This window comes from Mobula birostris, chromosome 14 (genome assembly GCF_030028105.1).
Source record: "Mobula birostris isolate sMobBir1 chromosome 14, sMobBir1.hap1, whole genome shotgun sequence".
In the NCBI taxonomy this organism is placed as follows: domain Eukaryota; kingdom Metazoa; phylum Chordata; class Chondrichthyes; order Myliobatiformes; family Myliobatidae; genus Mobula; species Mobula birostris.
In genome coordinates, this window is record NC_092383.1 from 99,366,390 (window position 1) to 99,393,689 (window position 27,300).

General features: G+C 49.1%; 1 protein-coding gene across 10 annotated transcripts in view; it reads right to left on the reverse strand.

Moving 5' to 3' along the window:
* ppox (protoporphyrinogen oxidase) overlaps positions 1-26,876 on the reverse strand; it is a 42,691-nt gene extending 15,815 nt beyond the window's left edge. For 2 of the 10 annotated variants that reach the window (XM_072279047.1, XM_072279042.1), the window contains exons 1-11: positions 25,789-25,919; positions 18,026-18,206; positions 16,924-17,017; positions 14,317-14,451; positions 13,607-13,722; positions 9,465-9,597; positions 8,949-9,096; positions 8,316-8,509; positions 7,328-7,388; positions 5,207-5,325; positions 4,590-4,703 (exon numbers count right to left, since the gene is read on the reverse strand). In XM_072279047.1, coding sequence (XP_072135148.1) covers positions 4,590-4,703; positions 5,207-5,325; positions 7,328-7,388; positions 8,316-8,509; positions 8,949-9,096; positions 9,465-9,597; positions 13,607-13,722; positions 14,317-14,451; positions 16,924-17,013 — 1,110 coding nt within the window. In that variant the 5' untranslated portion in view covers positions 17,014-17,017; positions 18,026-18,206; positions 25,789-25,919. Of the gene's footprint in view, positions 1-4,589; positions 4,704-5,206; positions 5,326-7,327; positions 7,389-8,315; positions 8,510-8,948; positions 9,097-9,464; positions 9,598-13,606; positions 13,723-14,316; positions 14,452-16,923; positions 17,018-18,025; positions 18,207-25,418; positions 25,530-25,788; positions 25,920-26,782 lie in introns of those variants that run through there. The other 8 variants (XM_072279051.1, XM_072279050.1, XM_072279043.1 and 5 more) reach the window with 7 other exon arrangements.
* Between the last annotated feature and the right edge of the window lie 424 nt (positions 26,877-27,300).

The following is a 27,300-nucleotide window of genomic DNA, read 5'->3' on the forward strand; positions in this document are numbered from 1 at the left end:
AGAATAATGCAAAATACGTATTCAGGTCGTCCACTATACCCTTGTCCCCATTACTACCTCTCTAGTGTCATTTTCTAGCAGTACAATACCTACTCTTGCCTCTCTTATACCTTTCATATATATCTCAAAAAGTTCTGGAATCCTCTTTGATATTGTTGGCTGGCTTACCTGCACATTTCATCTTTTCCTCCTTGTGGCTGATTTACATCTCGGTGCCTCAGTAAATCAGTCAGCATAATCAAAGATCCCACCCACTCTTGACATTCTCATCGGGAAAAAAATACAAAAGCCTGAAAGCACGTAAAATACAACACAGAAACAGGCCCTTCAGCCCACCTAGTCTACGCCAAACCATTTAAACTGCCTACTCCCATTGACGTGCATGAGAATCATAGCCCTCCATATCCCTACCATCCATGTAACTTTCCAAACTTCTCTTAAATGTTGAAATCGAGCTCCCACGCACCACTTGTTCTGGCAGCTCATTCCACACTCTCATGATCTTTTGAGTGTGCAAGTTTCCCCTGATGTTCCCCTTAAATTTTTCACCTTTCACCCTTAACCCATGTAGTTGGGTTGTAGTCCCTCCCAAGCTCAGTGGAAAAAGCCTGTGCATTTACCATATCTATATCCCTCATAATTGTGTATACCTCTATCAAATTCCCCCTCACTCTTCAATGTTCCAAGGAATAAAGTCCTAACCTATGCAATCTTTCCTTATAACTCAGGTCCTCCAGTCCTGGCAATGTGCTTGTAAATTTTCTCTGCACTCTTTCACCCTTATTTACATCTTTCCTGTGGGTAGGGTGACCAAAACTGCACACACTCCAAATTAAGCCTCACCAACGTCTTATATAACTTCAACATAACATCCCATCTCTTGTACTCAACCTTGGCCTTTAGCATTATCATGGAAAAGGATAGAATCAGAGAGGACAGGAAAATTTTTAATTGGGGAAAGGCAAATTATGAGGCTATAAGGCTAGAACTTAAGGTGTGAATTGGGATGATGTTTTGCAGGGAAATGTACTATGAACACGTGGTCGATGTTTAGAGATCTCTTGCAGGATGTTAGGGATAATTTTGTCCTGGTGAGGAAGATAAAGAATGGTAGGGTGAAGGAACCATGGGTGACAAGTGAGGTGGAAAATCTAGTCAGGTGGAAAAAGGCAGCATACATGAGCAAGAAAGGAGCTTAAGAAGGGGCTGAGAAGAGCAAGAAGGGGGCATGAGAAGGCCTTGGCGAGTAGGGTAAAGGAAAACCCCAAGGCATTCTTCAATTATGTGAAGAACAAAAGGATGACAGGAGTGAAGGTAGGACTGATTAGAGATAAAGGTGGGAAGGTGTGCCTGGAGGCTGTGGAAGTGAGCGAGGTCCTCAATGAATACTTCTCTTCAGTATTCACCAATGAGAGGGAACTTGATGATGGTGAGGACAATATGAGTGAGGTTGATGTTCTGGAGCATGTTGATATTAAGAGAGAGGAGGTGTTGGAGTTGTTAAAATACATTAGGATGGATAAGTCCCCGGGACCTGACGGAATATTCCCCAGGCTGCTCCACGAGGCGAGGAAAGAGATTGCTGAGCCTCTAGCTAGGATCTTTATGTCCTCGTTGTCCATGGGAATGGTACCGGAGGATTGGAGGGAGGCGAATGTTGTCCCCTTGTTCAAAAAAGGTAGTAGGGATAGTCCGGGTAATTATAGACCAGTGAGCCTTACGTCTGTGGTGGGAAAGCTGTTGGAAAAGATTCTTAGAGACAGGATCTATAGGCATTAAGGGAATCATGGTCTGATCAGGGAGAGTCAGCATGGCTTTGTGAAGGGCAGATCGTGTCTAACAAGCCTGATAGAGTTCTTTGAGGAGGTGACCAGGCATATAGATGAAGGTAGTGCAGTGGATGTGATCTATATGGATTTTAGTAAGGCATCTGACAAGGTTCCACACGGTAGGCTTATTCAGAAAGTCAGAAGGCCAGGGAAGTTTGGCCAGGTAGATTCAGAATTGGCTTGCCTGCAGAAGGCAGAGGGTCATGGTGGAGGGAGTACATTCAGATTGGAGGATTGTGACTAGTGGTGTCCCACAAGGATCTGTTCTGGGACCTCTACTTTTCGTGGTTTTTATTAATGACCTGGATGTAGGGGTAGAGGGGTGGGTTGGCAAGTTTGCAGATGACACAAAGGTTGGTGGTGTTGTGGATAGTGTAGAGGATTGTCAAAGATTGCAGAGAGACATTGATAGGATGCAGAAGTGGGCTGAGAAGTGGCAGATGGAGTTCAACCCGGAGAAGTGTGAGGTGGTACACTTTGGAAGGACAAACTCCAAGGCAGAGTACAAAGTAAATGGCAGGATACTTGGTAGTGTGGAAGAGCAGAGGGATCTTGGGGTACACGTCCACAGATCCCTGAAAGTTGCCTCACCGGTGGATAGGGTAGTTAAGAAAGCTTATGGGGTGTTAGCTTTCATAAGTCGAGGGATAGAGTTTAAGAGTCGCGATGTAATGATGCAGCTTTATAAAACTCTGGTTAGGCTGCACTTGGAGTACTGTGTCCAGTTCTGGTCACCTCACTATAGGAAGGATGTGGAAGCATTGGAAAGGGTACAGAGGAGATTTACCAGGATGCTGCCTGGTTTAGAAAGTATGCATTATGATCAGAGATTAAGGGAGCTAGGGCTTTACTCCTTGGAGAGAAGGAGGATGACAGGAGACATGAGAGAGGTATACAAGATAATAAGAGGAATAGATAGAGTGGATAGCCAGCGCCTCTTCCCCAGGACACCACTGCTCAATACAAGAGGACATGGCTTTAAGGTAAGGGGTGGGAAGTTCAAGGGGGATATTAGAGGAAGGTTTTTCACTCAGAGAGTGGTTGGTGCGTGGAATGCACTGCCTGAGTCAGTGGTGGAGGCAGATACACTAGTGAAGTTTAAGAGACTACTAGATAGGTATATGGAGGAATTTAAGGTGGGTGGGGGTTATATGGGAGGCAGGGTTTGAGGGTCAGCACAACATTGTGGGCTGAAGGGCCTGTACTGTGCTGTACTATTCTATGTTTATGTTAACCTCGTTATTGGGAGCTCCTTTACCTATGCAATTAGTTGAAGTTGTTAATTTAAACCTATATCCTGCGATTAAGTATTCTTTACAAATTTGGCTCCAGTTCTGCAATTTTTTTTAATCTTAAAAAATTTAAACTTTGTAGTTTAATTTATCAAAATTACTTTTTTAAGCCTTCTTTGAGTGATCCAATTTTTTTACTTTGGAAAAATAAAGGTATTAATTCTTTTTTGGATTTATTTAAAGAAGATAGATTGATGTCTTTTGAACAATTAATTGATAAATATTCCCTTTCATACTCACACTTTCTGCAATACCTTCAAGTTAGACAGTTTTTACAAAAATATTTAAGTAATTTTCCCTACATATTGGAGGCTGACCTGTTAGATACTATTATGAGTATGAATCCTTCGACCAAGGGTTCTATTGGAAGAATTTATAATTTATTACTACAATGGGATAAGCGTCCTTTATCTAAGATTAAACGGGATTGGGAAAAGGAACTTAATTTGACTCTTATGATGGAGGATTGGACGTGGATTTTGAAGTTGGTTAACTCTTCTTCAATTTGTGCTAGCCATTCATTGATTCCATTTAAAATTGTACATTGTTATCATTTGACGAAGGAGAGCCTCTCTAAAATCTTTTCTAATGCTGATAGTCATTGTGATAGATGTAAAACTGAGATAGCTACACTGACACATATGTTTTGGTCTTGTTCTATATTGGAACAGTTCTGGAAGTTGGTTTTTTCAACAATTTCTAAGGAAATAAAATTAATTTACAACCTAATAAATTAACTGTGCGTTTTGGAATAATTCCTCAAAATATATTCATGGTATCTCTGTGTCTGACCAACACGTTATTGCATTTGTTACATTGATAGCTAGGAGGGCCATTTTGTTGAAGTGAAGGATACATCAGCTCCCACTTTGTCACAATGGTTCTCTCAAGTGATGCTATGTCTTAGTTTGGAGAAAATTAGAAGTCGGACCTTTGAACCTTTATTTGATTTTGAGAAAAGATGGGGTTCACTTGCTCGTTATTATCATTTGAGTTAATTGATTTCCTCCACGATCTAACTGTAAATTTTTAGTATATTTTCTTTTCCTGCTGGCGGTTTGATGTTTATCTTTAGAAGCTTTTTGTATGACGCATGGCTCCGGGGTTGAACATCTAATGGGTCATTTTTTCACTTTTTCTTGCTTAGTAGGGTTTTTTCCTCTTTTTTTTGGTCACCAAAATTTTTTCAATCTTTGAAACAATGTTTTTTTTCTTGAGCCATCGTAAGTGTTGCTTACTTTGATATACTCTTGTTAATTTTGGATAATACTAACAAAGGGATTTGAAAAAGAAAGAAAGAGGGAAGGAGGGAGCAAGCAGAACCTGCCGGAAGGTGTTAATAGTGGGTGTGGGGAAAGGGAAAGAAGTGAGTATAGGATAGATTTGATGGCACGAATAGACTCCTTTGGTGTCTACCCACACCCTCACCCTCACCTCACCTCCAACCTCAACACTGCCAAATGCGTACCGTCAGTCTGGTGGTCTGTGGCCCCGATCGGTCTTGCTGGGGGAAGCAGCAGGAATCGTAAACGACACCCAGGATCTCGCTACACTCTCCCGAGGGAACCAGATGTCCAAATCCCTATTTAAAGAGGGGAGATCACCCACAGAGACACAGGAGAGGGGTGGTGGAGGGAGTGGTAAGGTGGGGAATGTCGGGGAGGCAGAGGGAGCATGGGATCGGGGAGGGGTAGCGCAGGAAGGGAGGGGGAGTGCGGGGAACGGAGGGGAATGTGGGAAGGGAGGGGTAGCGCAGGAAGGGAGGGGGAGCGCGGGGAAGGGAGGGGGAGCGCGGGGAAGGGAGGGGGAGCGTGGGGAAGGGAGGGGGAGAGCGGGGAAGGGAGGGGGACTGCGGGGAAGGGAAGGGGACTGCGGGGAGGGGAGGGGGAGCGCGGGGAAGGGGGGAGGAGGGTGGGGAAGGGAGGGGAGCGCGGGGAAGGGGGGGAGGGTGGGGAAGGGAGGGGGAGTGCGGGGAAGGGAGGGGGACCGTGGGGAAGGGAGGGGGAGCGCAGGAAGGGAGGGGGAGCGTGGGAGAGCGGTGAAAGGAGGGACGAAGAGGTCAGGACAGACGAATGGTTCCCTCACCGACACAGGCAGCACCAGACCCTCATACTCCATGTTCACCACAGCCACCGACACACTCCCAATGGTATTCAGAGTCTTTGCCAGCGGCTGCCAGACTGGGGGGAGCAGGCTGCTGAGTACTGGGAGAGGAAGGAGAACAATCTCTGTCAGAAGAATTGAAGGGAACACACACCTGTCCTCATAGAGGGATCAGCAGTGGAAAGGGTGAGCTGTTTTAAGTTCCTGGGTGTCAACATCTCTGACGATCTATCCTGGGCCCAACATATTGTTGCAATCGTGACGAAGGGCCGACCAGAGGCTATATTTCATTATGAGTTTAGAGGTGAATTTGTGGAATTTATTACCATGGGCAGCTGTGGAGGCCAGGTCGTTGGGTGTATTCAAGGCAGAGATTGATAGGTTCTTGGTTGGCCATGGCATCGAAGGTTACAGGGAGAAGGCCAGGGAGTGGGGCTGAGGAGGGGAGAAATGGATCAGCCATGACTGAATGGTAGACCAAATGGCCTAATTCTGCTCCTATATCTTATGGAGATTTGGTGTGTCACCAAAGACCCTAGCAAATTTCTACAGATGTACTGTGGGGACCACTCTAACTGGTTGCGTCACTCTCTCATATACGGGGCCCATGGCACACGGTCAGAAACAACCTGCAAAGGGTTGTAAACTCAGCCAGCTCCATTACGGGTACTGCCTGCCCCAGCAGCAAGGACACCTGAAAAAGACAGTGCTTCAGAAAGGTGGAACCCTCAGCACTCAGAACACACCCTCTTCTCATCACTACCATCAGGGAGGAGGGACAGGAGCCTGACCGTACACACTCCATGTCTTAGGAACAGCCTCTTCTCCTCCACCAAAGATTTCTGAATATATATCCCTTATTGTAACTTATAGTGTCTTGTTGTAATCTATAGTATGTTTAGTGCAATGCTGCCACAAAATTTCATGACATACATGTGTGATAACAACAATCAACACTGGCGCACCTCAGGGATGTGTGCTTAGCCCACTGCTCTACTCTCTATATACACATGACTGTGTGACTAGGCATAGCTCAAATACCATCTATAAACTTGCTGACAATACAACCATTGTTGGCAGAATTTCCGATGGCGATGAGAGGACGTACAGGAACGAGATATATCAGTTAGTTGAGTGGAGTGACAGCAATGATCTTGCACTTAATGTCAGTAAGACAAAAGAGCTGATTGGGGACTTCAGGAAGGGCAAGATGAAGGAACACATACCAATCCTCGCAGAGGGATCAGAAGTGGAGAGAGTGAGCAGTTTCAAGTTCCTGGGGTCAATATCTCTGAGGACCTAACCTGGATGCAACATACTGAAGGCAAGACAGCGGTTACATTTCATTAGGAGTTTGTACAGGTGACTGGCTGTCTGACAGACTGCATCACTGTCCGGTATGGGGGTGGGGGGGCTACTGCGCAAGACCAAAGTAAGTTACAGAAACTTGTAAAATTAGTCAGCTCCATCATGGGTACCGGCCTCCGTAGTATCCAAGACATCTTCGAGCAGTGCTGCCTTAGGAAGGCGGTGTCCATCATTAATGAACCCCACCCACAGGACAGGCCCTCTTCTCGCTGTTACCATTGGGAACGAGGTACAGAAGCCTGAAGGCACACACTCAGCGATTCCGGAACAGCTTCTTCCCCTCTGCCTCACACCTTCTCCATGAACTGTTTGTTCTTCTGCCATCAGGCAAACGTTACAGGAGCATCAAAACTAAAACCACAAGGCTACTAAACAGCTTCCTCCCACAGGCAGTCAGACTGCTAAATAGCTGCTCCACCTGACTCTGCTTTGGACACTTTTAACTTGCACTGGACACTTATAACTGACATGTGGCTGTTGTGTTTTACTATTTATTGTTCCTGTATTTTGGCACTACTTATTTTAACTACTATTTAATAGACTACACGTATATATGTACTTACTGTATTTCAGTGTTTCCCCTCTACATTTATCACGTACTGTATTTCATTGCACTGCTGCTGCAAAGATCATAAATTCCATGACATATACCGGTGATATTGAACCTGATCCTGACTCTGAGGTCAGGAGCTGCACACACAGAGACTTGGCTCACTGCTGCACCATCCTACCAACCTCGAGCGGGAACTGAGGAGAAAACGTGGTCTGCAGTCAGGGTCCCTCCATCCGTCAGCACCTAGCAACGACACAAACCAATCACAGGGCTGAAATCCGATCCAAGGGCTTCCAGGCTGGGCTTTATACACAGAATGACAGATTGCCAAGAGTCAGTGACATGCCGGGATCCAATCCTGGGACTTTGGGGGTGGGGGGGTGGGGGGGTCTATATATAGAATAACATATCCCCAGGGCAAATTACAGGATGAAATCTAATCCAGGGACTCAGTGGGTCTATATACACAACAACAGATCCCAGGAGTGGGTTACAGGCTGGCATCTACAGATCGAACAGATCCCTGGGGGTAAATTACAGGCTGGAATCTAATGCAAGTATTTGGGGGGGGCCTGTTTACTTAATAACGGATCCCTGGAAGTGGGATGTAGACTGGGATCTAATCCAGGGGCTCAAAGTTCGAAGTAAATTTATATTCCAAGTACATATACAACCCGAAGTTCATTTTCTTTCTTTATTCAGTGATGCTGTGTAGAGCAGAGCCTTCTGGCCGTCCGGGCTAAGCCGCAGCACCTCTACGACCCAAATTAACCCCAGGCTAATCGCAGGGCAATGAGCTGAGCTGCTCTGCCTTTGGACTGTGGGAGAAAGCCGAAGGGCCCGGAGAAGACCCATGTTTTCCACAGGGAGGACGTGGGGGCTCCTACAGGTGCCGCCGGAATTGAACTCTGAACTCGGAGCTGTCATAGTGTTGTGCTAACTGTGCGTACCACGGCGTCCAACCTCCTTGCAGACACTCACAGTAGATACGAAACAAAACAGAATCAATGAGAAGCTGTGCACGACAAAGACCAACAACCAATGTGTAAAAGACAATAAACTGAGGAAATACAAAATAAAGAAACGATAAAACACTGAGAACTCGAGTTGTAGAGCCCTGCGGGTGAGTTTATACACAGGAGTGAGGAGTCGTCGAATGCTGTCACTCACCTGACAGGCCCCATGTTCGGTGGGCTGAAGACGGGTGACAGGTGTGTGCAGGCGGATCTCCACACCTCTCCTCCGTAAAGTAGCCTCCATGGCTTCTGGCAAGGTCTGCATGCCGCCCTTCAGGGTCCACTGTGCCCAGCCTTCACGCCGAGCTCGGTCCATCAGGCCAGTCTGCACTCCATCCCACTTGGTAGCTGTGGGGAGACAGAGCACCGGAAGGGGTGAGGCATTGCACAGGAGGGGTGCCTATCTCTGTCTGTCAGTACTGGTGCCCATGTCGTTGTACCTCACTCTGTCCCACCAGGCCGCAGTGCCTTCAGGTGACTAACCCACCCACAGGGGTCAGACAGATACTACAGGGACTGTGTGAGGGGAGGGGACTGGCACAGACACTGGGACAATGAGATAGAAGAGATGTGATGAGAGCAGAAGGCTGGGGACAGGGGGTAGATGGGGGAAAGGATGGGGACATGGAGGGAGAGGCTGACAGAAGGTGGAGACGGGGAAGAGAGGGGTTGACGGGCAGGGGACGGGGTATGGAGGGAGAATGGGGAAGAGGGACGGGGGGGCAGGCATGGGGGTTTTGCAAGGACAGGTTGCTGTGGTTGAGGGCCAAGTTGAGAGCACACAGACCTCCTACTCCAGCCAACATCCCGAGGATCACAGAGCCAAAACTCCTCTCGGCCTGGAAGAAGGCGGGGAAGCAGGAACGCGCACTGAGTTTCCGACTATCACCGGCAAAGACCCCACGGCACAGGCTGTCCACTGCGTAGATTGCCATCTGTGGGTAGAGAAGGGACAAGGGGTGAGTGGGTGGGTTGGGGATCCAGACCTGGGGCTGTGGTGAGGGGGGCAGAGAGGATGGGGGATGGGGAGTGAGGAACAGGCTAAAGAGCGAGTGGGAGAGTTGGAGAGATGGGTAAGAGGAGGGAACGGGATAGGTGAAGGTGAGATGGGGAAGGAAATCAAGGAGAAGAGTCCTGCACCGTGCTACAGCGTTAGGGGAGACGGGGCACCATGGTGAAGGGGGAGGGATGCTGTGGTGATGGGGGGATACCATGGCAACAGGGAGGGGTTGGTGTGGCAGCAGCTGCATGGGGGTGTCTCAGTGAGGAGCGATACATGTTACCCCACCATCCCTGGCCTCACCTCCTCCCCGAACCTTCGAGTGCAGAAGTGATGCACACTCTCGTCTGTCTCCTTGCCACGTGTAACGAATGGCTCCCGAGCCAGGCTGCGCGCTAGGGGTTGGGAGAAGGGGGGCAGCCTGTAGAATGCACTCCTGTCAAAGGGAAGGTACACAGAGGGGCAGGGGTCACATTGTTGCCAAGGAGGCTGCCCAGAGCCCAAGACACAGAAGGAAGCACAGCCCAACCACCAGCCCCATCCAATGCCCAAATACCCTTCACTCCTGTGACTCCCCCAACCTATCCCCCAAGCCCATGTACACCAATGATATCCCTCCCCACCCTCCACTCAGCTCCATCTGTCTCCACATGATCTCTTGCACAAATACCCCTTACCCCTGTCCAAATCCACCCACTCCATCCCTGTCTGTACCCACAGCTGGTTCCTCTCCCATCCCACCCAGTGCCCACCACAGCCCCTGGACAATGGAGCCACAGGGAAGGTGCAGAGGCCACGCCTCAGTACAGTAAGGATGGGGAAGCTTTAGAGAGAGTGTTGAGGAGATTTACCAGGACGCTGTCTGAAAAAGACAGCATGCCTTAAGGAGCTAGGTTGAGCGAGCTCGGGGTTTTCTCTTTGGAGCGAAGGAGGAGAGGTGACCAGACAGAGGTGTGCAAGACAATAAGAGGCAGAGATCAAGTGGAAAGCCAGGGACCCCTCTCCGAGGCTGGAAATGACCAATAGTAGGGGGCACAATTTTAAGGTAATTGGAGGAAAGTATAGGGGAGATGCCAGAGGTAAGTTTTTTACACAGAGAGTGGTGGTGCACAGAATACCTTGCCAAGGTTGGTGGGAGAGACATGGAACTTCTTAGATAGGCACATGGTTGATAGAAAAACGGAGAGAAAGGGTTAGATTAATCTTAGAGTAGGTTAAAAGACCACCACAACATTATGGACAGAAGGCCCATACTGTACTGTAAGTGTTCTATGTCCCATGTTCTGTCTCTGGGTCAGACCACACTGGGAGCACTGTGCACAGTTCTAGTCTGTATATAACACCATAAGAACTAGGATCAGAAATAGGCTATTCAGTGCATTGGGACTGCTCCGACATTCCACCATGGCTGATTTGTTATCCTTCTCAACCCATTCTCCTGCCTTCTCCTTGCAATCTCTGAGTTAGACCTACACTGGGAGCACTGTGTACAGTTCTGGTCTCCATATCCCTGGGTCAGACAACACTGGGAGCACTGTGCACAGTTCTGGTCTCCATATCCCTGGGTCAGACAACACTGGGAGTACTAAGAGGGAGGCAAAAAAAATGGGAGCGTGTCACTGTTGATCAGAGATAGTGTCACAGCTGCAGAAAAGAAGGAAGTCATGGAGGGATTGTCTACGGAGTCTCTGTAGGTGAAGTTAGAAATAGGAAGGGGTCAATAACTATACTGGATGTTTTTTATAGACCAATAGTAACAGGGACATTGAGGAGCAGATAGGGAGATGGATTCTGAAAAGGTGTAATAATAACAGGGTTGTCGTGGTGGGAATTTTAATTTCCCAAATACTGATTGACATCTCCCTACAGCAAGGGGTTTAGATGGGGTGGAATTTGTTAGGTGTGTTGAGGAAGCTTTCCTGACACAATATGTAGGTAAGCCTACAAGAAGAGAGGCTGTACTTATCTGGTATTGGGAAATGAACCTGGTGGGAGAGCATTTTGGTGATAGTGATCACAATTCTATCTCCTTTACCATAGCATTGGAGAGGGATAGGAACAGACAAGTTAGGAAAGAGTTTAATTGGAGTAAGGGGAAATATGACGCTATCAGGCAGGAACTGGGAACAGATATTCTCAGGGAAATGTATAGCAGAAACGTGACAAATGTTCAGGGGATATTTGCGTGGCATTCTGCATAGGTATGTTCTAATGAGACAGGGAAAGGATGGTAGGATACAGGAATTGTGGTGTACAAAGGCTGTTGAAAATCTAGTCAGGAAGAAAAGAAAAGCTTACGAAAGGTTCAAAAAACTAGGGATTGATAGAGATCTAGGAAATTATAAGGCAAGCAGGAAGGCGCTTAAGAATGAAATTAGGAGAGCTAGAAGGGGCCATGAGAAGGCCTTGGCAAGCAGGATTAAGGAAAACCCCAAGGCATTCTACAAGTATGTGAAGAGCAAGAGGATAAGACGTGAGAGAATAGGACCAATCAAGTGTGACAGTGAAAAAGTGTGTATGGAACCGGAGGAGACAGCAGAGGTACTTAATGAATACCTTGCTTCAGTCTTCACTATGGAAAAGGATCTTGGCGATTGTAGTCATGACTTACAGCGGATTGAAAAGCTTGAGCATGTAGACATTAAGAAGGAGGATGTGCTGGAGCTTTTGGAAAGCGTCAAGTTTAGATAAGGCACCTGATCTGGACGAGATATACCCCGGGCTACTGTGAGAGGCGAGGGAAGAGATTGTTGAGCCTCTGGCGATGATCTTTGCATCATCAATGGGGACGGGAGAGGTTCCGGAGGATTGGAGGGTTGCAGATGTTGTTCCCTTATTCAAGAAAGGGAGTAGAGATAGCCCAGGAATCTATAGACCAGTGAGTCTTACTTCAGTGGTTGGTAGGTTGATGGAGAAGATCCCGAGAGGCAGGATTTATGAACATTTGGAGAGGCATGATTAGGAATAGTCAGCATGGCTTTGTGAAAGGCAGGTCATGCCTTATGAGAGTGATTGAATATTTTGAGGATGTGACTAAACATATTGATGAAGGTAGAGCAATAGATGTAGCACATATGGATTTCAGCAAGGCATTTGATAGGTACCCCATGCAAGACTTATTGAGAAAGTAAGGAGGTATGGGATCCAAGGGGACCTTGCTTTGTGGATCCAGAACTGGCTTGCCCACAGAAGGCAAAGAGTGGTTGTAGACGGGTCATATTCTGCATAGAGGCTGGTGACCAGTGGTGTGCCTCAGGGATCTGTTCTGGGACCCCATTCTCTTTGTGATTTTTATAAATGACCCGGATGAGGAAGTGGAGTGATGGGTTAGTAAATTTGCTGATGACACAAAGATTGGAGGTGTTGTGGATAGTGTGGAGGGCTGTCAGAGGTTACAGCGGGACATTGATAGGATGCAAAACTGGGCTGAGAAGTGGCAGATGGAGTTCAACCCAGATAAGTGTGAGGTGGCTCATTTTGGTCGGTCAAATGTGATGGCAGAATACAGTATTAATGGCAAGACTCTTGGCAGTGTGGACGATCGACTCTGTGGTTGAGAAGGCATACGGTGTATTGGCCTTCATCAACTGTGGGATTGAGTTTAAGAGCCGAGAGGTAATGTTACAGCTATATAGGACCCTGGTCAGACCCCACTTGGAGTACTGTGCTCATTTCTGATCACCTCACTACAGGAAGGATGTGGAAGCCATAGAAAGGGTGCAGAGCTTTACCAGGATGTTGCCTGGATTGGGAAGCATGCCTTATGAAAACAGGTTGAGTGAACTTGCCTTTTCTCCTTGGAGCAGCGGAGGATGAGAGGTGACCTGATGGAGGTGTATATGATGATGAGAGGCATTGATTGTGTAGATAGTCAGAGGCTTTTTCCCAGGGCTGGAATGGCTAACACAAGTGGGCACAGTTTTAAGGTGCTTGGAAGAAGGTACAGAGGAGATGTCAGGGGTAAGTTTTTTATGCAGAGAGTCGTGAGTGTGTGGTTGTATTGCATTGCACTGCTGCTGCTAACAAATTTCATGTCACATGCTGGTGATAATAAACCTGATTCTGATTCTGAATGAGCTGCCGGCAACGGTGCTGGAAGCGGAAATGATAGGGTCTTTTAAGAGACTCCTGGATAGGTACATAGAGCTTAGAAAAATAGAGGGCTATGGGTAACCCGAGATAACTTCTAAAGTAAGGACATCATCGGCACAGCATTGTGGACCGAAGGCCCTGTATTGTGCTGTAGGTTTGCTGTGTTTCTACTGTGCACGGTTCTGGTCCCTACATCCCTGGGTCAGACCACACTGGGAGTACTGTGCACAGTTCTGGTCTACATATCCCTGAGTCAGACCCACACTGGGTGTAGTGCCGAAACAGGTGAGACAGGAGATTGCACGGTATGTGGGTGGACTTCACACTGACTGCTCAGCTGTGAGGTCACCAACCTGATATTGGAAGGTAACTTGCAAAGCTGGCCACCTACGAAGAGGTATCGGTCCTTTGATGCATTATTACTGTAAGTAACAGGAATAACGTCGGTATCCAGAGCAAGCTCAGAAACCTACGGAGAGCAAGGAGAAATGCAAAAAGTCGGCACTTGGATTAGATCCCATCCTATAACCCACTTCCATGGAAACGTTAAATGGTATATTGACCCCGGAACCCCGGCACTGGATCCCAACATGTGACCCAATCCTGGGGATCTGTTAGACCATATATCAATCTGATATTCTATATATAAACTGTCCAAAACCATTGATCAGATCACAGCCCGTGACCCACTCCTGGGGATTTGTTAGACCATTTATCAATCTGATATTCTATATATAAACTGCCCAAAACCCTTGATCAGATCACAGTCCGTGACCCACTCCTGGGGATTTGTTAGACCGTATATCAATCTGATATTCTGTATATAAACTGTCCAAAACCATTGATCAGATCGCAGCCTGTGACCCACTCCTGGGGATTTGTTAGACCGTATATCAATCTGATATTCTATATATAAACTTCCCGAAGCCCTTAACTGGATCACGGCCCGTGACCCACTCCTGGGGATCTGTTATACTGAACGTTGATTCTGGAACCCCTGAATTGGACCGTAGCCTGTAATCCCTACCACCCCCCCCCCCCCCCCCCAGTCTCACTCCCTCACCAGCTGGAGCGTGTTCTTCCCCACTGTTCCAGCGGGGCGCACTCCCCTGGGTCCATGCTCGAAGATTGCCCCGTCTTCTGTCCGTGTAGTCTGCAGCCAGCCGCCAGTGCCATCGCTTGCCTCCAGCAGGAAGACCTGTCAGGAAGAAATGGAGGGAAAAGGAGAGAGGGGTTGGGACCAGGATAGGGAGCGGGGGGAGGTGGTGAAGAGTGAGTGTCGATATGGTGGTGGGACCAGGATAGGGAATGGGGTGGGGGGAAGGTGGTGGAAATGGTGCCAATGGTGGTGGAGGGAGGGGATTAGATTCGAGAGGAAGTGAATTCTGGATTAGGCTTTAACAGCCCGAGTTGGGAACTGAGTAGAATTGGGCGCCAGGGTAGCATAGCTGTGAGCACGATGCTCCTAATAGCTCGGGGTGCTGGTGTTGAGTTCAGTTCTGGCATCCTTCTTAAGGAATCTCTGTACGTCCTCCCCGTGGAATGCGGGTGCACCAGTTTCCTCCCACAATCCAAAGACGTACCAGATAGGTTAAATAGTCAATGTAAATTGAATTGAATTCAGGAGCCGAGAGGTAATGTTGCAGCTATTTGGGACCCTGGTCAGACCCCGCTTGGGAGTGCTGTGCTCAGTTCTGGTCGACTCACTATAAGAAGGACGTGGAAATCATAGAAAGGGTGCAGAGGAGACTTACAAGGATGTTTCCTGGGTTGGGGAGCATGCCTTATGAAAACAGGTTGAGTGAACTTGGCCATTTCTCCTTGGAGCGACGGAGGATGAGAGGTGACCTGATAGAGGTGTACAAGATGATGAGAGGCATTGATCGTGTGGATAGTCAGAGACTTTTTCCCAGGGCTGAAATGGTTGCCACAAGAGGACACATTTTTAAGGTGCTGGGGAGTAGGTACAGAGGAGATGTCAGGGGTAAGTTTTTTTTACGCAGAGAGTGGTGAGTGCATGGCATGGCCTGCTGGCAATGGTGGTGGAGGCTGATACGATAGGGTCTTCTAAGATACTTTAGGATAGGTACATGGAGCTTAGAAAAATAGAGGGCTATAGGTAAGCCTAGTAATTTCTAAGGTAGGGACATGTTCGGCTAAACTTTGTGGGCCGAAGGGCCTGTATTGTGCTGTAGGTTTTCTATGTTTTAAATTAGATCCCACCCTATAACCCACTTCCATGGAAATGTTAAATGGCATATTGACCCTGGAACCCCGGCACTGGATCCCAACCTGTGACCCACTCCTGGGGATCCGTTAGACCATATATCTATCTGATATTCTATATATAAACTGCCCAAAACCATTGATCAGATCACAGCCCGTGACCCACTCCTGGGGATTCGTCACAATATCGTGAAGTGGGAAGGTCAGAGGTCATGGTACATATTGGTACCAACAGCATAGGCAGGAAAAGGGAGGAGGTCCTGAAAACAGACTACGGGGAGTGAGGAAGGAAGTTGAGAAGCAGGACCTCAAAGGTAGTGATCTGAGAATTACTGCCTGAGCCACGTGACAGTGAGTATAGGAATAGAGTGAGGTGGAGGATAAATGCGTGGCTGAGGGATTGGAGCAGGGAGCAGGGATTCAGATTTCTGGATCATTGGGACCTCTTTTGGAGCAGGTGTGACCTGTACAAAAAGGACGGGTTGCACTTGAATATGAGGAGGACCAATATCCTGGCAGGGAGGTTTGCTAAGGTTATTGGGGAGAGCTTAAACCAGGATTGCTGGGGGGTGGGAACCGAACTGAAGAGACGGAGGAAGGGGTGGTGGCTCACATATAGCGAAAGCTTGGAGACAGTGCGAGAGGGAGGATAGGCAGATTATAGAGAAGGGATACGCTCAGACCAATGACTTGAGGTGTGTCTATTTTAATGCAAGAAGAATCATGAACAAAGCGGATGAGCTTACAGCATGGATCAGTACTTGCAGCTATGATGTTGTGGCCATAACAGAGACGGATGGCTCAGGGTCAGGAATAGTTACTTAGAGTGCCAGGGTTTGATCGTGTGGATAGTCAGAGGCTTTTTCCCGGGGCTGAAATGGCTAACACGAGAGGACACAGTTTTAAGGTGCTTGAAAGTAGGTACAGAGGAGATGTCAGGGGTAAGTTTTTTTACGCAGAGAGTGGTTGAGTGCGTGGAATGGGCTACCAGCGACGGTGGTGGAGGTGGAAACGATAGGGTCTTTTAAGAGACTCCTGGACAGGTACATAGAGCCCAGAAAAATAGAGGGCTATGGGTAACCCTAGGTAATTTCTAAAGTAAGGACATGCTCAGCACAGCTTTGTGGGCCGAAAGGCCTGTATTGTGCTGTAGATTGTCTATGTTTCTAAATTGTCCCGTGGTTAGGTTAGGGGTTGCCGGGGTGGCTGGGGCAGCATGGCTCGAAGGGCCGAAGGGCCTACGCTGCTCTATTTCACTGAATTAATACAATAAATAAATTGCACGTTGTTCTCTGGGTCCGCATGCCTCCTGCGTGTTTGATTGGCCCGTCCAGCCAATACTTCCCTGTGGGATCGGCTGTGCAGGGGCAATGTGGGAGCGCTATGGCGGGAGGGGCAATTCGAGAGTGCGGCTCACAGTAGGGTGGTTCTGCAGCGTTGTTACCTTGGGAGCAGCAGCAGCAGATCGGGTGAGGTGAAGAGCAGCGGCAAGGCCACTGATACCAGCCCCAACGACAACCACCGTCCGTGGCATCCGGCTGTAATCACAACATGGAGAGTGACAACCAGAGAGGGGGAGGGGGGAGTGAGGGGGAGGGAGGGGGGAGTGAGGGGGAGGGGAGGGGGGAGGGGGAGAGAGGGGGGAGGGAGAGAGAGGGGGAGGAGAGGGGGAGGAGAGGGGGAGGAGAGGGGGAGGAGCAAGAGGGGAGGGGAGGGCAGAGTGAGGGGTAGGGGAGAGAGGGGGTTGTGGGTGAGAGAGGAGTGGTGAGGGGGTGAGGGGGAGAGGGCGAGGGGGAGAGGGGGGAGGAGCAAGAGGGGAGGGGAGGGCAGAGTGAGGGGTAGGGGAGAGAGGGGGAGAGGGGGAGAGAGGGGGAGAGGGTGAGAGAGGAGAGAGGGTGAGGGGGAGAGGGCGAGGGGGGAGAGGGTGGGGAGGAGCAAGAGGGGAGGGGAGGGCAGAGTGAGGGGTAGCGGGGAGAGAGGGGGAGGGGGAAGAGTGAGGAGAAGGAGAGGGGAAGAGAGGAGGGAGAGATGGGGAGAGTGAGGGTGGGGCAGGTGAGGGGGAGATCACTGGGGAGGAAGAGGGGTTGAGAGAGAGGGGCTGAGGGTGATGGGGGTAGAGGAGGAACAGGGAGGCTGGGGGATGGAGAGAGAGAGATGGAGAGAGGGAGAGATGGAGGTGTGTGGGTGAGTGTGTCAGAGAGAGAGAGAGAGAGAGAGAGAGAGAGAGAGAGAGACAGGGTCAGAGAGAGACGGGCACATAGAGGGAAAGAGGGGGAGGTAGACAGTGAGAAATAGAGAGGGGGAGAGAGTGACAGGGGCAGGGAGCGAGAGAGCAAGACGAGGGAGGGAGAGTGACAGGGGCAGGGAGTGAAGAGAGACAGGCAGAGAAAGAGATAGACAGGAGCAGGGAGCGAGGGAGCAAGAGAAGCAGAGAGACAGAGTGAGAATGAGACATACATACAGAGTCAGAGAGAGAGAGACACGCGCACACGCACATGACAGGCACAGTGACGGATACACACACACACAGACTGGAGTGAACTTGCCTTCCTCGCCAGAGTCCCAGAGCTTGTGGCTCAGTTGGTGCAACAGATACTGTGTCCGTTTATCGGGGTGACGCAGCAACTTCCTTTATCTCAAATGTTTCAGCAGTGTCTGGATGTGAGTTGTCTGTGCCGGTACACCACACACTTGAGAAGCTGAATGGCCTGCTGTCACATACCAGGTCTATGTGAAAGAGTTTCTGTTGGTCTCATTGTTCATGGAATAATATTGATCCACCATTCAGCCTCGTGCACTCTGCCGTTCTGTCTCGGTGCTCTTCACCACACCCTGCTATGTAACTGTCAGATCCCCACCCACTAGGGAAACATCTTCCCTCCTCTCCTCTCTAATGTGTCCCAGTTCCTGTAAACCTCTGCTCCTGGTCTCAGTGACATTGCTCCTTCCTATTTACCCCTCACCACTTTACACCCTCCGCCTCCTCTGCTCCTGGAGACAAGCCCAGCCTCTCCCATGGGATCTGGCAAGAACCTCATAAACCACCACCTTCACCTTCTCCAGTGCGACTCCTTCTCTCCACAATTGTCCCCAGTGTCAGTCAGTGGTCTAACTGGTGCTGAACACGGTTCCAGTGCCCCCTCACTGATCTAATGTGATCTCGCCTGTAGGAAAGTGAACAGTCTGTCCTTCTAGGTCCAGATCAAGCAGTCCTGCTCCTTTAGGGATCTGTAGACGAATCTCACCCCCGTCCCTTCAGTTACTGAGCATTCCTGAGCCAGTTTCACCTCCCACACCTCACCTGTCTCTACCTTAAACTGCATTCGCCACCTCCCTGACCAGCTGGCCGGACCCTCTCCCTCTCCCAGCGGTGTGAATCTTCTTTGCTCATTGACAACCACAAGGCTGCTGTTGAAGCCCACAGAGAACTCGAAGAACCTTCCAGCTGCACCAGCCTCAGTTCAATAATGACCTTAGCTTCCCCTGGACCCCAAGGTGGTTCTCTAAATGAAGCTGCCACGTGGCTGCTGCCTTGAGGCTGTGAGACAGGCCATGAGGAGCTTTCAGCCTCAGGGCTGGTCAGCCCTCCTTATCTCCCCTCAACACTCAGTGCAGCCCGTCCTGGGTTAGCCCTGGCCTCCCCGTGCTGAGACACTGGTTGGGGTGGTACACCCACATGACAGGACTGCCTGCAAGGGCATGCTCTTTCCTGATACACCCCCCACCCAGCCTGCAATGGGACTCAGGGCAACACCACCAGAGATATACAGAAACACTTTCACCTCCAGTGCTAGCGAGGGGAGCAACTACATAGATAGTATTTAGAACACTCACTAATCACTCTACTCCCTCAGGAGGCTAAAGAAATTTGGCTTGTCCCCATTGACCCTGATCAATTTTTATCCGCGCACCATAGAAAACAACCGACCCGGATGCATCACCGCTCGGTATGGCAACCGCTCTACCGTGACCAGGAACCGCAGAAAGCTGTGGACACAGCTCAGCACCTCACAGAAACCTGCCTCCACTCCATCAACCCTGGCCACACTTTACTGCTGCCTCAGTAAAGGCATCCTCATAATTAAAGACTCCACGCCCTCTCCCCTCTCCTGTCAGCCTGAAAGTGTGTACCATCAGGCTAAGGGACAGATCCTACCCAGCTGTTACTGAATGGTTCCCCAGTACAAGATGGAATCTTGACCTCACATTCTGCCTTCATGTTACATGTATTTCTGGATTCTGGTTACTCTTCCTTTCACTGTTTGCGAGTGGTTTGATGTGGACTGGGGCGAGGAGTGCCCCGCGGCCTGCAGTGGCGTGACACTGAATTGAACACCACTGGACTCCAGGTTTGATCTTCGATATTCGAAGAAGGATGCTTACGTGAGAATGCTGCTCTCGGACTACAGTTCAGCATTCAACAACATAGTTCCATCCAAGCTCAACAAGAAGCTCAGAGACCTCAGCCTTGACCCTGCCTCGTGAAGCTGGATCCTGGACTTCCTGTCAGATCGCCAACAGGTTGTAACAGTGGGCTCCCTCACCTCCAACCCTCTGACTCTCAATACAGGAGCCCCTCAGGGCTGAGTACTGAGTCCCCTCCTTTACTCCCTGTATACCCATGACTGTATTGCCACCCACAGCTCCAATCTGCTAACTAAATTTGCTGACATCACTACACTGATTGGCCTAATCTCAAACAATAACGAGGTGGCCTACAGGGAAGAAGTCATCTCTCTGACACAGTGATGTCAAGAAAACAACCTCTCCCTCAATGTCACAAAAACAAAGGAGCTGGTTGTGGACTACAGGAGGAATGGAGACGGGCTAACCCCTATTGACATCAATGGATCTGGGGTTGAGAGAGTAAACAGCTTCAAGTTCCTCGGCATCCACATCACCGAGGACCTCACGTGGTCTGTACACACCAGCTGTGTGGTGGAAAAAGACACAACAGCGCCTCTTTCACCTCAGATGGTTGAGGAAATTTGGTATGGGCCCCCAATGCTAACAATTTTCTGCAGGGGCACAATTGAGAGCATCCTGACTGGCTGCATCACTGCCTGGTATGGGAACTGTACCTCCCTTAATCACAGGACTCTGCAGAGAGTGGTGCGGACAGCCCAGTGCATCTGTAGATGTGAACTTCCCATGATTCAGAACATTTACAAAGAGAGGTCTGAGAAAAAGGGCCCGAAGGATTATTGGGGACCCAAGCCATCCCAACCACAATCTATTCCAGTTGCTACCATCCGGGAAATGGTACCGCAGCATAAAAGCCAGGACCAATAGGCTCCGGGACAGCTTCTTCCACCAGGCCATCAGACTAATGAACTTACGCTGATTTGTGTACTCTATATTACATTGACCGTTCTATTTATTATAAATTACTATGATTTCTCATTGCACATTTAGATGGAGATGTAACGTAAAGATTTTTACTCCTCATGTATGTGAAGGATGTAAGAAATAAAGTCAATTCAATTCAATATCTGTTGTCTGCTCGCTCTTTGCCATTTGCACAATCTGTTCTTTTTTCGCACTTTGGGTGTTTGACATTTTGTTAGAATGGGCTCCGTGGTGTTCCGTTGTTTCATAGTTGCCTGGGGAGAATGGATCCCAGAGTTGTATTCTATACATATATTTTGATAATAAGTGTACTTCGAATCTTTAATTTGATCAGTATGAACATGAGGCAAGAGAAGCTTTTCACTGTATCTCAGCACGTGACAATTAACCAATTCCTGTTCCAGGGCGCTCTTGTGTACGCGCTCCCTGCTCACCAGCCAGTCCCGCCCGAAGGTCCTCATATACCCTGCCCTTGCCCTGCTTCCTTTCCTGTTCATGGACCTGCACGCTCCTACTGTCGTGTTACCCACTCTCACAGCTCTGTATGTCTGTTATTGAGGGCAGTTCACACTCCAGTGATGATGTAGTTAATGAGAGAGGTTTTAGTTGCCCAGTAGTCCATAAAACATAGGAGCAGAGTTCAGCCCATTGCGTCTGCTCTCTCTGCCATTTCATCACAGCTGATTTATTTTCCCTCGCAACCCCATTCTCCTGCCTTCTCCCTGTAAACTTTGATGACCTTATTAATCAAGAACTTATTCACCTCCGCAGTCATTTATGGCAATAAATTCAACAGAGTCACCACTCTCTGGCTAAAGAAATTCCTCATCTCGGTTCTAAAAGGGACATCCTTCTATTCCGAGACTGTGCCCTTTGTTGCTAGACTCTGCACTAAAATAAACATCCTCTCATCCACTTGATCTAGGCCTTTCGATATTTAATATGTTTCAACAAGATTCTCTGTTATTCATCCACATCACCAAACATCTCACATAGACTGTGTGGTGAAAAAAGCACAACACCACCTCTTTCACCTCAACCAGTTGACGAAGTTTGGTATGGGCCCCCAAATTCTAAGCACTTTCTATAGATGCACAGTTGAGACCATCACTGCCTGGTATGGGAACCGTACTTCCATCAATCGCAGGACTCTGCAGAGAGTGGTGTGGACAGCCCAGCCTGTGAACTTCTCACTATTCCTGATATTTACAGTGACAGGTGCGTAAAAAGAGCCCAAAGGATCATTGGGGTCCCGAGTCACCCCAACCACAAACTGTTCCAGCTGCTACCATCCAGGAAACGGTACCGCAGCATAAAAGCCAGGACCAACAGGCTCTGGGACAGCCCTTTCCACCAGGAATGCAATTGCTCATACAATTGTATTTCTATGTTGTATTGACTATCCAGTTGTACATACTATTTATTATAAATTACAGGTCGACCTTCACTAATCTGACTACCTGTAATCCAGTTCCTTGGAAAATCCGCACTGATTTCAAATTTTCCGCGCAACTGTAATTTCAAATTTTCCGGGCCACCGTACCAATCTGCTGCGCATTGTTTTGGTTGCACTAGATCTGTTCACATGTTGGTGCGCTCTTGTAAGCACAGACAGGCGATTCCTGCTTGTTTTCCTGCATTTATTAATATCATTTGCGTGAGGCGCGGCCGCCTGGCACCCGCCCGTCTCACCCGCCAGAAGCGGGGGAGCTGGCGCGCGCTGGGCCGGTCCGCCTTCTCACCCGCCTGCCGGAAGTCGCGCACTGCCCTCCGGCGTCGCCCGGCTGGCGCTCCGTTCTCTTCTGCCTATGACCTCAGATCAGACGTGGTAACCCCGTGAATTTAAGCATATTACTAAGCGGAGGAAAAGAAACTAACGAGGGCCTCAGTAACTGCGAGTGCAATGTGGTCTTTGGGATAACTGCAAGTCTGTCTTTGCTATCACTTAGCTCACACGAGTGCTGGTAGTGGGTGCACTTTGCTTTTTGCCGGTGGGGAGGGGAGAGTGTTGCTTACACACGAGAGGAAAGGGAACTGGTGGGGGTGGATTTAGGGGTTCTAACATTTAACTGTTGTTCATTCTTTGGGGCACTCCTCTATTTTCGTAGATGGCTCTGAAGAAAAAGCTTTTCAGAATGTGTATTGTATATATTTCTCTGACATTAAATGAAACTTTGAATCCTTTGAAATTTTAAAGGTATGATAAGGTGGTTAGCTATTGCTTAATGTGATCCATCTGTAGTTCGGCATTTTCACTAAGCCGGCACTCCTCAGGTCCCGATGGTGCCGGATTATAGAAGGTCGTCCTGTATTATAAACTGTACACTTAGGTGAGGACGTAACATAAAGATCTTTACTCTGCACGTATATGAAGGATGTAAGAAACAAAGTCAGCTCAATTCAATTCAATTCCCGTGAGTACAGGCCAGAGACATCAAATGCTCCTCAAATGTTAATCCTTTCATTCTGGAATATTCTTGTGAACTTCTCTGGACCCTCTCAATTGCTGGCAGACATAGTTGATATTTTAGTGAATAACAGTTTTAACAGTTTTTAGGGGGAATAGAATAGCTATCTCCCAACTTCTAAGAGAGGTAGATATTCTATCTAGAAGTGGGAGGTGGGAGTGTCCTGGTGCAAAGATTACAAATTGTAAGATTTTCGAAAAGATAGGGAGCATCTTATTAGCAACTAAATAGGCAGGTCAGGGATTAACTGGGGGGGGGGGACCTGAATCAGTGTGACTCACCCCTGACACCCCAAGGCCTTTCCCCCATCCACAGGTTAGGAGTGTGATGGAACACTCTTCACTTGCCTCTCCTGAAGTTCATTGCCACTCAGGGCAAAGCAGATGCTCGATTGGCTTCCTGTCTGCTCTCCCAATTGTACTTCAATGTTTGGAAAATAAACCCCTGCTGCAGTCTGTCAGGAAAGATGGGGTACTGTGGATTGGATTCAGGTCCAGCCTGTGGCATTTAAAGTTTCAGCTACAATGCTTTATTCTGCTGGACGGCGCAACGTGAGCTCTCAGCTCAAAAAAGGTGTGCAACACTTCCTCCTTGTTCCCGCTGCCCCAGTCACTGATACGTTTGGGTGGAGCAGAACAACAGAGTAGCACAATTCAATGTTTTTACTGAATTGTGTCAGCGATGGAACTTGTCGGAGATACAAATTGGGCCCCGACACCAAAAACAGATACACTCGAACGCCCGTGCCCAAAAGAGAGCGTCTCCTGCTCGTAGGCCCAACTGGTTCCCCGCGCAATCGATTGGCCACATGCTCACTCAGCGCACTGTCGCAATCGATCTGACATAGTACACCCTCAGCCCCTCTTCCTGCACTCCCCCTGCTCACATCAATATCCAACAACACAGCTATCTCAGCTCTCACGGAGAGATCATTCCAAGGACTTCTGCCCATCTACCCTGAATGGCCAAATCATTATTCGGAGCCGATGACACCTGGTTCTAGAGAACCCGGCCAGGGGAAACACCCTCCCTGCCAAGCCCTGTAAGGAGTCTGGACATTTCAGCAAGATCAACTCTCGTTTTTCTAAACTCCAGAGAGGATAGTCCCAGTCTGCTCCACCTCTCATGGGACAAACCCCACACCCATCTCCCGGGAACCTTCACTGCACTCCCCATATCACATGTAGATCCTCCTTCGGGGGGGGGGGGGCGGGAGTGCCCAGACCTGTCCACAATATCCCAGGCATGGTTTCCCCAGGGCCTGGGATAATTGAACGAGGTGTCTCTGCTTTGGATCAGAACTCTCTCACGATGAAGGTCATGGGACCATTTTCCTCCTGAAGTTTCTGTTCCCTGCAAGGTAATGTCCAGCGACTGGTGTCCCAGCACCCCCCATTACCAACATCATCCCGTCCTTCACTGTCTCAATCTTAGTTTTCCACTTTCTTACACTGAGTTTACATCTGCTCCTACCCACCCACCCCTGAAGCCTCTCTTCATCCTCCAGACACCCCTCATTGCCTTCAGCTCCGGTCTCCAGATACGACATGATCACCTCGTCCAATCTGCGATGTAGTGAACAGCCAGAGTCTCAATCCCTGTGGTATCCACTGGTAATACCTCCCAGCACAATCATCTGTACTCCCGCTGTCTCCTATCTGTTACCCAATTCCCAGTCTGCACCCACAGTCTGTTCATCTCTTGTGTGGCACCTTATCAAAAGTCGACTCAAGGTCCAGATACATCACACCCACTGGGTCACCCTTCTATACATAATGCTGGCTGACTGGAGAAATACAGTTTACCTCTGGGAATTGGGATCTGGTAGGCGTTGGGAACAGGAACAGGGAGATCACTTCTTTCTGAGGAAGGTGAGCTGAGGAACAGTGGGGTCTGGGAGCAGACTGGGAATTCCCTCATTGAGGACCCTCTGCAGGTTAGCAAGACCGTACAGAAGGCAAATTCATTGCCAAAGGCAGAGGGCTGAAATGGAGGAGGTTACACTGAGCTGGTGTCTGACACTGGGATATATAATCTATAGATTTGCTGTGTATGCCCACAGGAAAATGAGTCTCAGGGCTTGTATGTGGTGACGTTTATGTACTGTGATAATAAATTTTACCTTGAATTTTTGACTTTCACTTTTGCCGCTGCCAAAAAAAAGTCACTCCGTGTAAGTCAGTGACAATAAATCTGATTCCAGTAGAGAGTTCTGGATATCACTACATGGTATCTGGTGATACAAAAACTTAGATATTGAGTCTTCTCACCTTAAACCTGCGCCCTCCTGCATTTGTGTCAAAAACGTACCCCGGGGAGACCCCCGTTATCTGTCCTGTACATACCCCACTCCAGGAAACAGTGAGCCTGTTCACTCTCACCCCTCCGCCTCCCCAACACCACGCCCACACCTTTCCCCCGCAGTGCTGACCACAGCCAGGGGGTGGCAAATGGGACAAAACAACTTCAACACCAACCCCACATTTACTTACCTCCAAGCACCCCACCTCCACGCCAACTGCGCATGTCCACACTTGGAGGAACGGCGCAGAGCAGCTGAGCGTTTGCCGGCTGGGTCCTCCGAACGCGCTGGAGGACCCAGCCGTGCGCACGCGCGACCAGCTCCCCACTTTCCGCCGGTTGATCGTAGGCGCCTGCGCCGGGGCCGGTGGCTCCACGCAAGGGGGACCGAGCCGCGCCGGCGTAGAAGGATCCGAAAAGCGCAAGCAACGCGCACAAAATGCTGGAGGAACTCAGCAGGCCGGGCAGCATCTAAGGAAAAGCCTGCCGAAAGGTTTCAGCCTGCATGGCCAGCTGAGTTGCTCCAGCATTCTGTGCGCGTTGCACGGATTTCCAACACTGCGGATTTTCTCGTTTAAGAAAAGCGCACACACAGGGTAGCCCCCCCCCCCCCGGCTAGTTGTCAGACTGGGAGACCGCTTCGCTAAACACCTTCGCTCTGTCCGCCAGAGAAAGCAGGATCTCCCAGTGGCCACACATTTTAATTCCACATCCCATTCCCATTCTGATATGTCTATCCACGGCCTCCTCTACTGTAAAGATGAAGCCACACTCAGGTTGGAGGAACAACACCTTATATTCCGTCTGGGTAGCCTCCAACCTGATGGCATGAACATCGACTTGTCTAACTTCCCCTAATGCCCCATCTCCCCTTCTTACCCCATCCCTAATTTATTTATTATTATTTATTTTTTCTCCCTCTGTCCCTCTCACTATAACTCCTTGACTATCCTCTGGGCTCCCTCCCTCTCCCTTTCCCTTTCTTTCTCCCCAGACCTCCCGTCCTGTGATACTCCCCCTTCTCCAGCCTCGTATCCCTTTGCCAATCTCTTTGTCCAGCTCTTGGCTCCATCCGTCCCCCTCCTGTCTTCTATCATTTCGTATCTCCCCCTCTCCCTCCCACTTTCAAATCTCTTCTTTCACTTAGTCCTGACGAAGGGTCTCGGCCCGAAACGTCGACTGTACCTCTTCCTATAGATGCTGCCTGGCCTGCTGCGTTCACCAGCAATTTTTGTGTGTGTTGCTTCAATTTCCAGCATTCGCGGATTTCCTCGTCTTCTTGTTGTCAGTCGCTGCGCAATCGCAAGGAGACTACTGGGATTTGTAGTTCCTTTTTTCCTTCTCCTCCTCTCACACACACAGAATGCAGGTAGTCTTCTGATCAGTGACTTGACTCACTGTCGCCCTGAGTTATCCCATTCCCCCACTAATCTCCCTACAACCTATTCTTTCAATTTATTCTGACACCCATCTACAGACTGGGACAATTATTCCAGCACCTGCACATCTTTGAGATGTGCGAGGAAACCTGAGCACCCAGGAAAGACCTGCAGGCTCCCAAGGAGAAGGTGCAAACTCAAACCAGACAGCCCCTGAGGTCAGGATTAAACCTGAGTCTCTGGGGCTGGGAGAAAGCAGCACCGAGCTGCACCATTGCTACCTCACACAGGTCACTTACATTTCAGTGTTGACAATGCCCCATA